The sequence below is a fragment of the Galendromus occidentalis genome, unplaced genomic scaffold, assembly GCF_000255335.2.
Source record: "Galendromus occidentalis unplaced genomic scaffold, Mocc_1.1 scf7180000077200, whole genome shotgun sequence".
In the NCBI taxonomy this organism is placed as follows: domain Eukaryota; kingdom Metazoa; phylum Arthropoda; class Arachnida; order Mesostigmata; family Phytoseiidae; genus Galendromus; species Galendromus occidentalis.
In genome coordinates, this window is record NW_003805188.1 from 41,074 (window position 1) to 55,941 (window position 14,868).

Sequence of the window (14,868 nt, forward strand, 5' to 3'; positions counted from 1 at the left end):
GCTGGGCTTCGTCTAACAATAATTTTTTTACTTAATCGAGTGTTTCACTAACACCCAAACACCGCCGTGTTCCGAGATCTGTACACCCGTGGAGGTCCCGTTCCAGAGACCGTGGACGTTATCGTTGGATAACTGTGTATTCTTTTAAGCCGTGATCTTCCACCAGTTACAGATCCAACCCCAGAGAGTTCTACCAACTGACTAGTGAATATTTCCATCATTCGTTAGCAGCACGATCCTACTCAAGAACTCTGCATCGGAACTGTATTGTGAGTGAAAGTGACTCTGTCGCGTAGAGTAACTTTTCAGCGAAGTGAAAATTCATATTCATATTCATGGATATGGATGAATTCACGAATAAGATGTCTGTGAATTTGAGTATGAATAAATTCATATCCATAAATATAAATTTACAGTAAAAGCTCGTTACCACGAACACGAAGGAACCGACGAAACTGGTTCGTTGTACCGAGTTTTCGCTGTAAAGAATGCCGCTCAACACTATCCCTATGGCGAGCTGGCCAAAGGAGGAGAACTTCCTTGTTCGTTGTACCGAGAAATTCGTTGTAATGGGGGTCGTTATAACGAGCTTTTACTGTATTCATAAATTACCGATGAATTTCCTATGGATTTGGCTTGTTTATGGAAAACGTGAGATTTATGGGACATTTTGGAAGAACGATCGATGGCGTTCCCTAATACCAAGATTGTCGATCATCGCCCCGGGCGGCAGTTGAATTCACCGACCGGCTGCACGCCGCTGGTGGGCACAGTTATTATAGCACGATTCCGAATATATGATGGAATGAATGACATGCTTCATTATACTGGGGTTTATGGATGGAGCCTCATTCGCCATGCGACTTTTCGAGGAAAGACAAGCTCTGGCGCTGAATCAGTCTTTGCTCGGATGTCGAGTCGCCCAGCCGATTCATTTTTGGAGCGTTGATCATTGTAGCATACGAAAACAAGCGCTCCACCGCCGCGCTCGATGGCGGTTGTGTGTTGTATTTCCGGGAAATAGGAGCAATAGCTGGATGCCTCTCCAGCATGGAGCCGTATCGGTGTCCCGTAGATACTGCCACATACATAGCATCCCCGGCGCGGTCTCTATCTGGAGGTGAAAGGTGAACTTTGCATCGTCGGGGAGGAGGGGTCGACTGAGGCGAACTCAAAATTATCGTCGAAATCGTAATAATTGTCGATCTCCATCGGATCGTCTTCGCGGTCCAACCCCCGTCGCTCCAGCTCCTCACCGATTAGCTCCTTGAACCGTAGTCGTTGCTCTCCGGCCGGAATGCATTCGAACCATGCTCTCTTAAAGGACGGCGTGGAGATGGCAGCATTGGCGCTTTTTTCGCCCTGTGGGGTAAAAGGATCGAAAACGTCGCCGAAACGTTCTCCTAGGCTCCCGAGCATGCTGTCCTTAATCGATTTGCGGAATCGTAGAGGGCTTCTGGTGATCGCCAAGAGTTGCTTCTTCATCATGTACAGAATTGGGAGCAGCGTCCCATAGGAAGCGTTTTTTCGCCTTGGAGCTTATCTAAGCCTATAGCAATTGGCTTCGACACCTTCAAATACTCTTCAATATAAATGGAATCATCTACCGAAAGAGAACTCGACAGGCGTAAGCTCTCCGTCAGCGAGTGGATCTTCGCTTCAGATTCGAGCACCACCGACAGACAGTCATATAGACTATTCCACCGGGTAGCTACCGGTCGGCGAAGATCCTTGCCCGTGATATCTAATATAACCTCGGCTGTTTTTGGTAACCTTTCATTTTTTCGGGGCCAGGAATGAATATGCGTGTTACGTACCGTGCACAGCGCCTCACCGTTCTGTGGGAGTCGCAAACCCACTCAAAAACCTGGTGCTTCCCCAACCGCTTTTGGGCGGGGGCGCCGCTCTCATGGACGGAACTGGGTTAGCAATACTTCGAACACATCATGTTTTTGGTAACCTACTGAGTTTCCACAGGATGTTCCACTTAGCCATCGCAATCTCATGGCGTAGAGCGAGTTCCCTATTGATATTCAAGACTCTCTCCACATCTGTCGATGCACAAAGAGATAGTGTATGCGCAACTCATCGCGCATGCGACGGTAGACTGATTAAACAGTTCTCCTCGAGGCCTGTCCACGATTCGGATTCAACGGATTTGGAAACGCAGCCTTCTTCCTCGTCGTCTGCTTCGGGCTCCTCAGATTCACCTACCTGCTTCTTCGGCTTGGCTACTGCTACCGCCAGCTTCCTCATCATTGAGGTCGCTGCCATCCTCAAGCTATAAGATACGGTGGCCCGCATGTTAGAGAAGACACATACATCAATCATCAGCATGAGTTCTCGACGAATGGTTCTATGTGTATCTTCGGGTAGTGGAGTAGGACAAGGATGTCCGAATCATCACAAACCTCTTCGCTATTGTCTGTCGTTCCGCTCTCTCCTCCGTCGCTATCACCCCCTTCGACTTCGTCCTCGGAAAGCTCATGGGCTTCGTCGTTGTTTCTCGGCTCAACCTCGTCGCGATCGAGGACGGCAGCATCCACGCCGAACTCTGCGAAAGCTTTGATGAAATTTGAACCATTGTCTGTCACGCAGGTTGTGATCTTTGAAGTCGGAAGACCGAATGATTCGCGGATTTGCTGGACGAGCTGTGCGATCCTGTCGAATGAATGCGTTCCCCCAAAGCGCCGATAGGCTAAGAGCGCTGATCTTCGGTTGTAGCCGCCAACTATCCAGTGGACCGTCGTCCCCAAACAGCTCCGTTCCCTGCCTGACCAGATATCGGCTCTTGTTGAAACCCACGTCGGCTCCGATAGGAGATCTCTCAGCTGACCACGAAACTTTGTGAAGGCTGTTCCCACCCGACGGCTCAACTTATGGCGACTCATCAGTCTCAGGCCTCTTCTCCTAAATCCTAGCACGTTCGAAAGGAACGTTTGCTCGACCACCCGTAGGGGGATCATAGTCTGCATTATGAACTCTAAGAGGGCGGCATCGAAACGTTTCTGTAGTGTAGAGCCTGAAGTAGAGGCTCGTGTTTCACTGGCTCTCCGGGGGTGTCGGTCCACGAGAGCGTGCCGATTGGCCGCGGGCCACTTCAGGAAGGACCGACTCAATGATAGTTCATGCTTCCGGCGAAGATGCGCTACCATATTCGAATTATGATTCGTGTTCACCCTGACGATGGCTTCTCCCATATCGGCGGGGCACATTGAAGCACATTTCAGGCATAAAGCGGAGATCCTCTTCTTTCGACAAATCTCATCGGCCTACAGACAAGCCGTAGGGGCTTTAATGCACCTAATGCTCGACTTGCGTCCTGATCTCGCGTACGCGATCGGAGTTCTGTCACGGAAACTTGAAAATCCATCTAAAGACGATGTGGTGAGGCTCAAAAGAGTTCTCCGCTATATCGCAGGTACTTGTGACCTCGGGATTGTCTACACTCGAAAGGGGTGCCCTGCCGCACTGGAAGCGTACAGTGATTCTGACTATGGTGGTTGTGCTCAGACGGGTCGCTCCACATCAGGTGTCGTGGTCTAGTACGCAGGTGGATCCATCAGCTGGATGACTCTGGAACTCAGTGCGATCGTATGTATAGACACAGTGGACGCCGGTAAAGAAAAGGCATCAAACTTGACTGTGTGTATATTAGCAAACAATACCACGTATGGAGGAATGGGATGTTGGATTGATTTTCATGATTATACCCATCACGTTCCCCCAAGACCTCAACCTGATCCAGAAAAAAGAGCGGTTTTTCTCCAGATATATGCAGCATTGATAACAACGATCCTATTCATGCATGTGGGTTCAGATATCCTTCGCTGCATGGTACAAACATGGAAAAGAAGGAGATATCAGAGATTATCAGATTCTACTCCATCTGGATCTGGGGTTCCCGCGTCACCAGATTCACTATATGCTAATCAGACAACTGCAGACATGAGAGCTTGAAATAAACGTGTCTTCGTCCATAGTTCGAAGATATGATTTATTCTCATGCCAAGTGTTTTCGATAGTCTCGACATTGGTAAATAGCTTCTGTGTGTTCAACCGTATTCGACTCATACGGTGACGCAGTCAAAACAAAAGTCAACGGCGTAGCTCGTCGCACGAGCACGCATCGTTTGTCTAATATTGACACACACAGACGGTTGTACCCAATGATTCTACATTCATATCGATTGACCGGAATGGGAAGTTGAATCTTCGAAACTTCGCTCGTAGTCGAAGTGATAGAAGCAAATGTCGTCACCTTTTTCAGCGAGACGTTACCAGTAGTGTCAAGTCTGATTGAGACCTATGTTGACTGGGAAGTAGTCTCAACTCCTTCAAGAATCATGGTGGACAGGACGGGAACATCCATTGTTGACACCGTCTCCGATTTGAGTGATGGAGATACCATGCTGGGAAGCAAGGGAGTTTCTTTCTCTTCGTGATGATCGACGTGGTGGACAGCGAAACATGTTTACACAACGACACCCTTGATCCTGAGCCACCTGGTAGACACTTGCTACTTTCAGGCGCGACGGATTCGTTGGCACCATTCGTCGGTTGAGGAGAAGTAGACATAGACACCGAGGGAGATGTTGACGGAAACACTATCATTCTACTGCTCGAAGCAGAACCACGTCCCACTGATGAAGCGGTTGAAATCTGTGAGGCAAGACCCTCATGGGAGCGGCCTCTGGAGTTCGTAGATACGGCCCGAGCGGTATACTGCATATAGGAAGATCTGAGATCTCTGGGAATAACAATTACTACCGGATGATCCCATTGTTGGTCATATCGGTAATCAGAATAGGAAACTACCCTGTCACGCAGTTCCTGAAGCGCTTCCAATGTACGCAGGGGATAGAAAAGCTGTCCCAGGTTAGAAAATGGACGAATGCCTTGCACAGATGAGGAAGTGATTGGGAGAGTAGAACTTTCACTGCTGACCATTGAGTACATGGAAGAATTACTTGGATAAAAGGACTCGACAGATGACACCTGATGAACCAGATCATGCATAACAGGAGATCTCTCGGTTACACTTGCCAAAGTGAGGGAGGATAAACGATCCTCTAATTTGACTTGCGTAATCAAGAGAGAAACCGAATCCTCGTTGTATTGAGCCAGAGAGAATTCACGATAGGTCACAGTTTCCGAGTAAAATGAATCCATGGATGAAAAGATTGGAACAACATCATATGAATGTGATGTGTCCGTGATATCGGGTAGAAGAATAAGTCCAATCACAGTGAGAGCTAATGTGGCCACAGTGGATACCACAGTCACATATGCATAGCAATGAAGTTTTTAGAGCCATTGCTCGATCACTGTTCGAAACAGTGACACCATCGGAAAGTGTTCGGATGAAACTGTTAGTGAACCTTGTTGACTTTGGAACGGGGGTGGATGCTCTGAATGGGAAAGAATCATCCCGTGGCTGCTTATCAAATGGAATCAGTGTACAGAGACACTAATGAGAAACTCAATACGTTCCGATTCTGTGGTCACAATGGACAGCGAACAATAAGCCCTTCAACACCAGAGAAAAAACTTTCAGGAAGAAAGATTTATTTTGATGCCTCAAATAAGCTTCTCGTGTGATCATGCTTATAGATGCTGGCATTCAGGAAAGATGCCAGCACAGTTCGCCTCCGAGGTTCTGGAGACGTTGGACATATGTACATCTCGCTAGGGAAGTCACGACATTTTGTCCCTTGATGAGGAGACATGAGGTCCCATCCTCTTTAGCGTTACATAACCAGCCAAAAGTGTGGCGAGAGCTGTTGAAATACAGAATACTAATCCCTCTCGTTTTCTGTAGAGTAGCTGTAACATTCTCAGTATGATTACTGAAAGCATCTAGGCAAAGTTCTGTAACCGGAAAGACCCTGATCTGAAGGACTTCCGCCTTCAGATCAGTGTTCATGGACGACCCTGAAAGACTTCCGTCATCCGGGTCGGTACTCACAAGTGATACTCTCCACCTGAGTGTATATACTGGTAATAAAGGCTCACACGATGAGGAGCTACTGATTCACACCGAATCCCTGTTTCTTTATTGTGCCGTGATCTTCCAGCCTAACAGCCTCTTTCAGATCCAGAGTCTACCGACTGACCACCAGTGGGTTATATCCAACAGAGCATCGATATAAGTTCAGGTTGACACGAGGAGTAGTGTCGATTCCATGATAATTCAGAGTAGGTGAGCGAGTAGTGTCCTGTTCACGAAAATACCAAAACCGAACGTGTCATCGTTCAAGTTGGAGGACGGAGTCAAGATAATGACGATAAGAATGATCGAAAGAAATTAATATGCTCTCAGACACTCTTCTGTGATATATGGATAGATATCATATCAATTCATCATATTGGACGAAATCAAACCCACCTCCAATCAGAACGAGAGCGATGATGAGGAGGGTTTCTTTGTGTGATGAGATGGAAAATCTTACACTCCAATTCATTGCACTGAAATTGATTCAGAGAAATCTCTGATTTGCGATGAAGCAGAGCCGGATGGTGGTCTGTTCAGTCTTCCAATAAGATTTCGAAGACCCTCGAGATCTACTGATGCACGCAGTTGATCCGCCCAGATCTTGTCAAGGGAAGCCTTAGGAGCGGCAAGATCGGCGGCGTGTTCAATGATCATCGGGGTCCTGTCCGATACTCCGTTGGTGAGATAACCAGTGATCTCACGGATGGACGATTGAATGGAGATGACCTCATCAGCAATTCTGCTTTGTCTTTCCAGAATCTGGTCAATATCTTTCTGGTGAATGGAAAGACTTTTCTTGAGCTCGGAATGATCAGAGCCCAACTGAGAAAGCTTCCAACCCAGTTGAGTGCATCTCGCAACCAGAGATTCTATCTCCTCGTTCGTTTCCGATTTGATCACGATTGGCTTCACGTCAGGAAGATGCTTCTCGTTGATTTGAGATCTGATATGACAGAATTGTTCGGAGAGATGATTGATCTTCGGCTGTAACCGTGAAAGCCCCTGGGATGCCGCAGATTTGGCAATATATGACTGCCTACTGTCACGTTCGGCCTGGCTGAAACTGGTCAGTTTTAACTGTTCCTGCTGAGATGCGATGGAGCATCTTGCTGATAGACTCGTTCATTTCCCCAAGATAGAGTCTCAGAGATTTTGGATGCAGAATCGTTCAGTTGAGAAAACGGGCGTTTCAGGTTGCTGTCCAGACGAAGAAACTCAACCGCGAACTTTCTCGAAGTTGCCATCATGAATGGGAGCGCATCTCTTGAAGAACCCAATTTCAGAGCTAATGTCACCAAAATCGAGTACAGCAGACTGAACAGAGGCTATTCAGCCTGATACATGGCCATGGTACGTTGACCCATGTGTAGTAGATCAGACACAGCGATACTGCTTGAGCTTGGAGCATTTGATGAGTTGCGGAGGGGGATGCATCTTGACTCACTGATACGATGTGATGGCTTTCTGGAGTCGGAGACTCAGAACCACTAGTCACACGTTGAGGATGCATTATTGATCGGAGCGAGATGATGACCCAAGCGAAGGTGCACGCGGAAAGACTGAGTAAGCAGTCTAGAGACAACGGTTTCTCGACGAATCGGGGAAGAGATCCGAAGACGACACAGTCAGTTGACTCTCCAACCCGGGATCGAGTTTCTACGAACATGCTTCTAAACCGTTGACTCAGAGAAAATCGCTCGCTAAAGAAACCAAGGAGAATATTATTCGACCAAATAATATCCATGAAAATGTCCGTATATCCCGAAGAATCGAAAATCGATGGGAAAGAGGTACTGCCCCAATTAGCTGAATACTTCCTGAAACGTCAAGCGTACTGCCATGTGTACCTAAGGCAGTAGTAATTGAGACGTTAGTGTTGCAACATCTTAGGGCACAACCGTGATGGCTGACTTTTGCCAGACACCAGCAAGTGTAGACGCATGGCAGTACATCCTACCGCTGTCGGATGTTGGAATCATATCCAGCTACCGAGATGCCAGACTACCCTGTCTGTGCAGCAGTCCTGATTGTGACGAGGACTACGAAATCAATTATAACAGGATTTTGTATCATCCAATGCTTGGTGGACCTTACTGCGGAAAGAAAGTGTTTCGTTGGAGCCAACGGAGTCGTGAAAACGTTCCCGAAATCTAGGCTCTCGGGGTTGAATGTTTCTTCCTCGGCTAAATAATCTTCATCCAACATGAGATTATCGAAGTCAATATCGAAAGTCTGCCGAGAAATCTCGACAATCGGATCTTAAAGACTTGTCCGCGGGTACGCGTCCCTCAACACTCCGCTCTATTGAGTAATCATGCTGTGGATTTAGCAAATATTGGAGAAGGGTCGATAGCGGATAGTGGAGTCTTCACTCCTCCAATCACCGCGGCAAGGAGAGCTCTGGCTAGCTCAGTGGATGTATTCTGCAAGTGATTGAGCAGAATCAGAATGATGCGATCCGCGTGCACTAAATTCACTTGGGACGAGCAAAGACAACTTATCGCCGTTATGAAGGGACGCACAACATCTGGCAGTTCCTTGAACTCGTTCATTGCTGCTCTGCTGAACGGTATACCCTGATATTCCGCGATAACTGAATTCAGAGCTGGCATGATCAGAAGTGCCCGCTCGAGCATGGTGATCGTTGAATACCAATGGATTCGAGTGTCAAGCACAAGTCGTAGGAGCTTCCCGTTGCACTGTGGTAGTGCAGTCAGCTCTCGAAGTCGGTCCCGTCTGGGCCCACTGAATCTGATCAACTTCAGAGTTCTACGGAGATCTTTCAGAGCTGTTCTCGCAGACGTGAAGTTCGACGAATCAGCGTCACTAAAGTCATCGTCATCGAGTTCGTCTTCGGAGGTGTTACAAACCGCAAGGGTTTGCGTGGGCTGACGACACTAAAGACAAGATGATATTCCGCTGGAGAAGTCTCCCGGAATACCGTCTCGCAGGGGCTTCCGGACGTCTTAGTCCGCTGAAGGCAACTTCGTGTGTGTCTCCGCGCACGTCGATCTCTGTTGGAGATCCGCCGACGGGAGAGGGGGAAAGCCCTGCGAGGGCGACGGAGACCGGAGAGACATCGATCTCATTTATTAGTCCGACGTGGACGCTACCTATGTTCTCACGATTCGTGACAGACGTGGACGCTACCTATGTTCTCACGATTCGTGACACTCCCCGGGAACTGCGGAGCAGTTCAGTAGAATGAACGTACCTAGATTACATCGTGGAATCATATTACAATGAGAATAAACATGCACATGCGAGTCCATCCAATTCGGTCATCTGCCTGGCTCGTCCTAACTCTACTTCCCTAGACTCTAGACAGACCGTGGCCGAATTTCGACCAGCGGTGTTCACTTAGGCACCCAATGTGGATGCTTCAACCTATACAAATTTTTTCAATAATATCCGCCTTAATGGGGTCGAGAGGAGGGAGAGGTATCGAGCAGTAATTTGTTCTGACCGCTGGAATCACTTTTTGCTCAACTTTCGAGCTGTGCAGTGATGCCGTTAAGCCGCCACTTCCGACTGAGCCCTACGGGACTTCTGATGCTCCAGATGCGAGCCTCGGACCCAGTTTCCCGGGGTCTGAGTGAAGACCGCCAACGGGAGTTGGCCAGCCACCGCTGGGCCGCCCTAAGGCCCGAAGACCGCCTACGGGCGCAGGAACTCTCCCGGTTTCTGCGGCGCCTCCCGCCGCACGGGAACACCGTGCTACCGTGTTTCCCCGAATATAAGTCCTACCCCGAAAATAAGCCCCACACGAATTTTCGGGCTCATCGCTGGAATAAGCCTGTTATTTACGGTTGATTCCGGTTCTCACGAGGGAAAAGGAAAAGAAAAGACGGATTTCGAGTGAGACTCGAGGGGTGATTTCTTTCCTGATCGGGATCGCGTGCAACGCGATGAAGGGGCTGCGTGAGAGTGATTGCACGTTCCCGCCGAATCTCTAGATAGCCACAGGGCGAGAGGGATTCGGGGGAAGAGGGAAACCCGACCAAGACGCCACCACTCGAGCTTTATTGAGGTGCCAACGGAGTATCCGTGACACTCCCGGGCGAAAGAACCTAATTAATAAACATTTACAATTTCACGTTTTCGTCTCCTTGACGTACATATCTCTAAACATTGATCTACCGTCTTGACCTAATAACGGCTTGGGAAAGGGCGAGCAATGTGCGGAATTAACTACGATCTCTACGGTCGATCACACATTATCGTTGTACGTCGCGAGAGTCATGCCTCGCGTCTGCAATTTCCGAAATTCACCCACGTGGATCTACTGGTTGTACGTTCAGAACTACGTGCCGGGCGCGGCGGAGATGAGCGACGAGGACCAGGAGGTCCTCGCAAGGAGGATGTGGGCCCAGGCGGGGTCCGCAAATATGGTGTGGGCACAGTCGATGTCCCGGTGGGTCCGGCACGAGCCGGACCAGGAGGGCACCCTCCGTGTCCTATCCGCGCTGTTGGCGCGGATCGCGGAGGCTGCCGTGATTCAGGGGCTCGATCCCCAATAAAGCGTGGAACGAGAAATTTTGTGAGTATTGATTTCGATTCGGGAGACTGTACGGAGTAGACGAGTGAATTTTTTAGAATTCGTTGATTTCGAGCGGGTACAGGAGCTGTATAGGTCTCTTGAGAATTTGACCTGAGCTCGTTTTGATTAGGCATGACCTCCGACGCGAGTCGGTGCTCTCCCCGCCGAAAACTTCCTGGACTATACAGAGTGGCCAGAAGGCCCGTGACGCTTCTGCTGAGTGTAGTAGACAGACATCGCCTTTCTTGATGGGTCGCGAATTTTGGAACTTAGCATAGTGGAGCGACCTCAGATGCTGTAGGTATTCGTTTTGAAATTGTTTCCAGAATGATCTGAGGGCCGCCTGTTGCCTCTTCCAACGCTCCGAGAAAACTATGCTCGTAGCCTCGGAGGATTGCGCGAGGACCTTTTTTGTGTCCGGAAGGGACGGTTGGCTAGCGTATCCGTATAGCAGGCATGAGGGGGACAGTGCTCGAGGCTCATCGGGATCGACCACGACGGCTGAAATCGGCCTGTCGTTGACCATTTCTCTATTTCGAAAAGAAGCGTTTCTGTCTCCCTGAAAGGCAGCGCGTGGATCCCTAGGATTTTCCGCAGTGGCCTTTTTACCACCTGTACTAATCTTTCCCAGAAGGCTCCGTGCCACGGAGCTCGTTCCGTCGAATGAGACCACTTCATGCCTTTCTTGGACAAGAGTGATTGGCAATCGGGGTGTTTTGCTTTCTCGAAGAGCGACTTCAGCTCTTTTTCCGCTTTCAGAAAAGTCCGCGCGTTGTCGGAGATTATGTGCTTAACTGACGGGTTCCTACTCATGAATCTCCTCAAAGCCAAGAGAAACTCGTACGTGGAGAGATCTGCCACGAGTTCCAGGCGGAGAGCTCTGGTAACCGCGCAAACAAATAGTAATATGTATGATTTTGTTTTCTCCCCGGCCGCATTTTTTATGTAAATCGGACCCGCGTGGTCTACGCCGGTTACGGCAAACGGGGGAGATTCTTCGATGCGAAAGGCCGGGAGAGGAGGCATTGGCTCTGCGGCGGCTTTCGCTTTGAAGCGAGCGCACACTTTACATCCGTGGATGGCTCTATTTACCTCTCGGCGCGCGCTCAAGATTAAGAATCGCTGTCTCAAAGCGTGTAAGGCGCCCGCCGTGCCGCCTGAATGAAGGCACTGGGTTTCGTGAATCGACCGGATGAGAAGTTGAACAAGAGAATCTTTCACAGGTAAAATCACCGGGAACTTGACCTCGTAATTTATGTTGGAGGACTTCTCGAGTCTCGAGCGACAGCGTAGAATGCCGCTGTCGTCTACGAATGGATTCAATGTCTTCAGCGCGCTTGCCTTTGATAAATTGGAGGCGCCGGCATCAAGCTCCGCCGCGAAGTGTTGGCGTTGGATTGTTTTGACTACAGCGATTTCTGCCTCCATGAATTCTTCCGGAGTGATTGAATTATCACCGCTCTTGAACTTGTTTCGATTTTTTGGAAGCCATCTCCGCATGAAAGCAGTAACACGCACGAGTTTCGCCCAAGAGGAGAATTTACTGGAGAAGGTTGACTCGTCCTGTACTCGAGAGGCGACCGCTGCCGTTATTTCCACTTTCTTTTCCCGCAACATCTCTTCCGACTCGCTAGGCGCGTTCAGAACGTGCGAACGTTGAGATCGGTTGTCTCGAAGCCAGGAGGGTCCCTCCAACCAGAATTGCTTGAGGCTATCGGTTTCAAGAGCCGAGCCCCTGCTGAGAAGATCTGCTGGGTTCTCTTCCGACTGGATGTAGCTCCATCTGTCAGGCGATGAGTACCCGAGGATCTCCTTGACTCTGTTGGCCACGAAAGGTTTCCACTTCTCAGGGGAGCTTCTCAGCCAGCCAAGCACGGCTGAATTGTCTGAGTACAAGAAGATCTCGTCGATTTTTTCAGGGATGCTGTTTCTTAGATGGTTAGCCATCCTTGAGGCAATAACCGCTGCCATCAATTCTAGGCGATGGATGGTCCAGTGACCTTTGAGCGGCGCTACTCTGGCCTTTGCCATCAGAAAAGAAACTGAGCATTTGTCTGATGGGGAGTTAACGTTTGTTTCCTTTAAGTAAGCGATTGCTCCGTATGCTTTGAGACTGGAGTCTGCAAACACATGGATTTCTCTCCTGGAGCCTCCAGACGCTGTGCCAAACATGTTTCGTCTGATGGCAATCCTGTCTGAACCGTCGAGAAAACCGGCGATTCTTCTGTACTCGGATGCCGTCTCGGGGTCCAGGATAGCATCCCAATCAATTTTCCTCGTCCAAAGGGTCTGAGTGAGGATTTTGAAGTTGATGCTAATTGAGGCGATGATCCCCAGCGGGTCGTAAATTTGACTCAGCGCTTTCAGGAGATTACGCTTCGTTGGAGGATTGTTTCGGAAGAACGAAGCGGTGTCTGTGGTGTCGATGAACAGAACATCCTCTTTCTGGTTCCAGGAGACACCCAGGAACTTTGCTTTCGGGTTTTCGAAAGAAATTTCGGGTTTGTCGTCGCTGGTGATTTTCTCGATGAAGCTTGCGAGCTCTTTCGAGTTCGTCTTCCATTTTCCGAGCGGGAAATGACCCTCTCGGAAGACCTCGATCAGAAATTCCACCAGGCGTTTTCCCTGATTCAGAGACGAGCAGCCAACAGCGAGATCGTCCATATAGAACGTACGTTTTATCTCTGCCAAGAGGTCTGCGTGCCGAGGGCGTTTCACCATCTGTAGGTCGAGGTGGTGACGCACCCCAGCGCAGTGCAACCATGGGCTGCAGACGAGGCCGAAATCGAGCACCTTGGCCCAATATTCCAGCACGGGAGCGTTCGGGTTTTGGGAGATGCCTGCTGGCCAATAAAACCTCAAGAACGTCCTGTGTTTCTCGTCTATCAGGAATTGGTTGAACGCTGACTTTATGTCTGCGACGATTACTATGGGAGATCTTCTGAATTGAATCAGTACCGTGATTAAATCTGGCAGATAGTTTGGTCCCTTCTCCAAAACGTCGTTCAGCGACGCTTCGTCCTTTGAGCGTGCGCCGCCGTCCTTTACCAGGCGAATTTTCTCTTCCTTATTCAAGGATTTTTTAGCGACCGCTAGGATTGGAAGGTAATGTGCCTTCTCCGTTGGAGATCTTGGCTTTGCCAGCTCGGCGAAATCTGATTCTACGATCTTAGCTACTTCGTCGTCCAGAGCTTTTTAACTGACTAGGCTTTTTCTTCAGATTTTTCAAGAGGCCCATTAAACGGGAGTAGGCGAGTTTCTGATTGTCGCCCAGAGTATGCTTATTTTCTCTGAAGGGTAACGATACTATGAGTCTACCCTCCGGAGAGAGCTTGATGGTATCTTTAAAGAACTTTTCCATCGCTTCTAAAGAGGATCTGTTATCATTAGCCTCCGAATTTTCTATTCCGAGAACCTCAGTTTTCCACAGGAATTCCAGGTCGTCTGAATGGTTCTTAGCTCTGGACGGCGCGTAGACTGCAAGATCATTTGACTTGCTCATGGAATCCTGAAGGATACCACACGACGTGATAACCGAGTTGGTATACACGTTGCTACCGCCATTCCCCCAGAGAACCCAACCGAAAATAGTTGGGGAAGCCGTGTACTCGCCCGCCCTGCGGTACATACCGCAGTAGACTGAGTGGAGGGCATCGGCGCCGATTAGAACGTCGATGACGTCTGAGAAATCGGGCTCTCTGGAGTCGGCTAGAGGGGAGAGATCGCTTGGGCATACGGCTCTCGGGATTTGGCCTTCAATAACAGTGGGCACCTGGAGGCAGCCGATGACAATATGCTGATCTGAGAACCTACTCTGTAGTCTTAATTGAACGATGTTCATAAGATTATTTGAGACTTGTCCCGCGATTCCGTGGACTTTGAGATCTACTTGAGCTACTGGCTTTAGATTGAGCAGCTTGACTATCTTATTCGAAACGAACGAGCGTTGTGACCCTGGGTCCAAGATTGCTCTGCAAATGATTTTTTCGCTACCGTTGACCACCCAAACGTAGGCCGTTTGGAGCAGGGTGCCGAGAGAACCCGCGCATGGTGCCGACTGGCACGCTGACGTTATGTCTGTCGGGCTAGTTCCGAGAATGGGAGATCGACCTTCTCTGTGACAGACCATGACGTTATGACGTCCTTTGCACTTCGCGCAATTGCTCGCTCTCACCCTACATTTATCGCTAGAATGATTTCTCCTGAAACATCTAGTACATGCATTTTGTTCCTCCAAAATCTTCCGCCTGTCGCTCGGTGATAATCTTTCTTGGCATTTGAAGCTTTTGTGCTTTTTGGCGCAGAAAATGCACACGGGATCTGGGACAGATCT

General features: G+C 49.2%; 1 protein-coding gene across 1 annotated transcript; it reads right to left on the minus strand.

Moving 5' to 3' along the window:
- Window positions 1-1,944: 1,944 nt before the first annotated feature.
- LOC100908309 (uncharacterized) lies at window positions 1,945-14,664 on the minus strand. Its single transcript, XM_029111037.1, has 5 exons — window positions 13,740-14,664; window positions 10,942-13,627; window positions 2,412-2,661; window positions 2,215-2,281; window positions 1,945-2,051 (listed from the first exon to the last, which is right to left on the minus strand). Exons 1-5 carry the CDS (start codon window positions 14,662-14,664, stop codon window positions 1,945-1,947), a joined length of 4,035 nt encoding a protein of 1,344 aa, XP_028966870.1.
- Window positions 14,665-14,868: the final 204 nt, after the last annotated feature.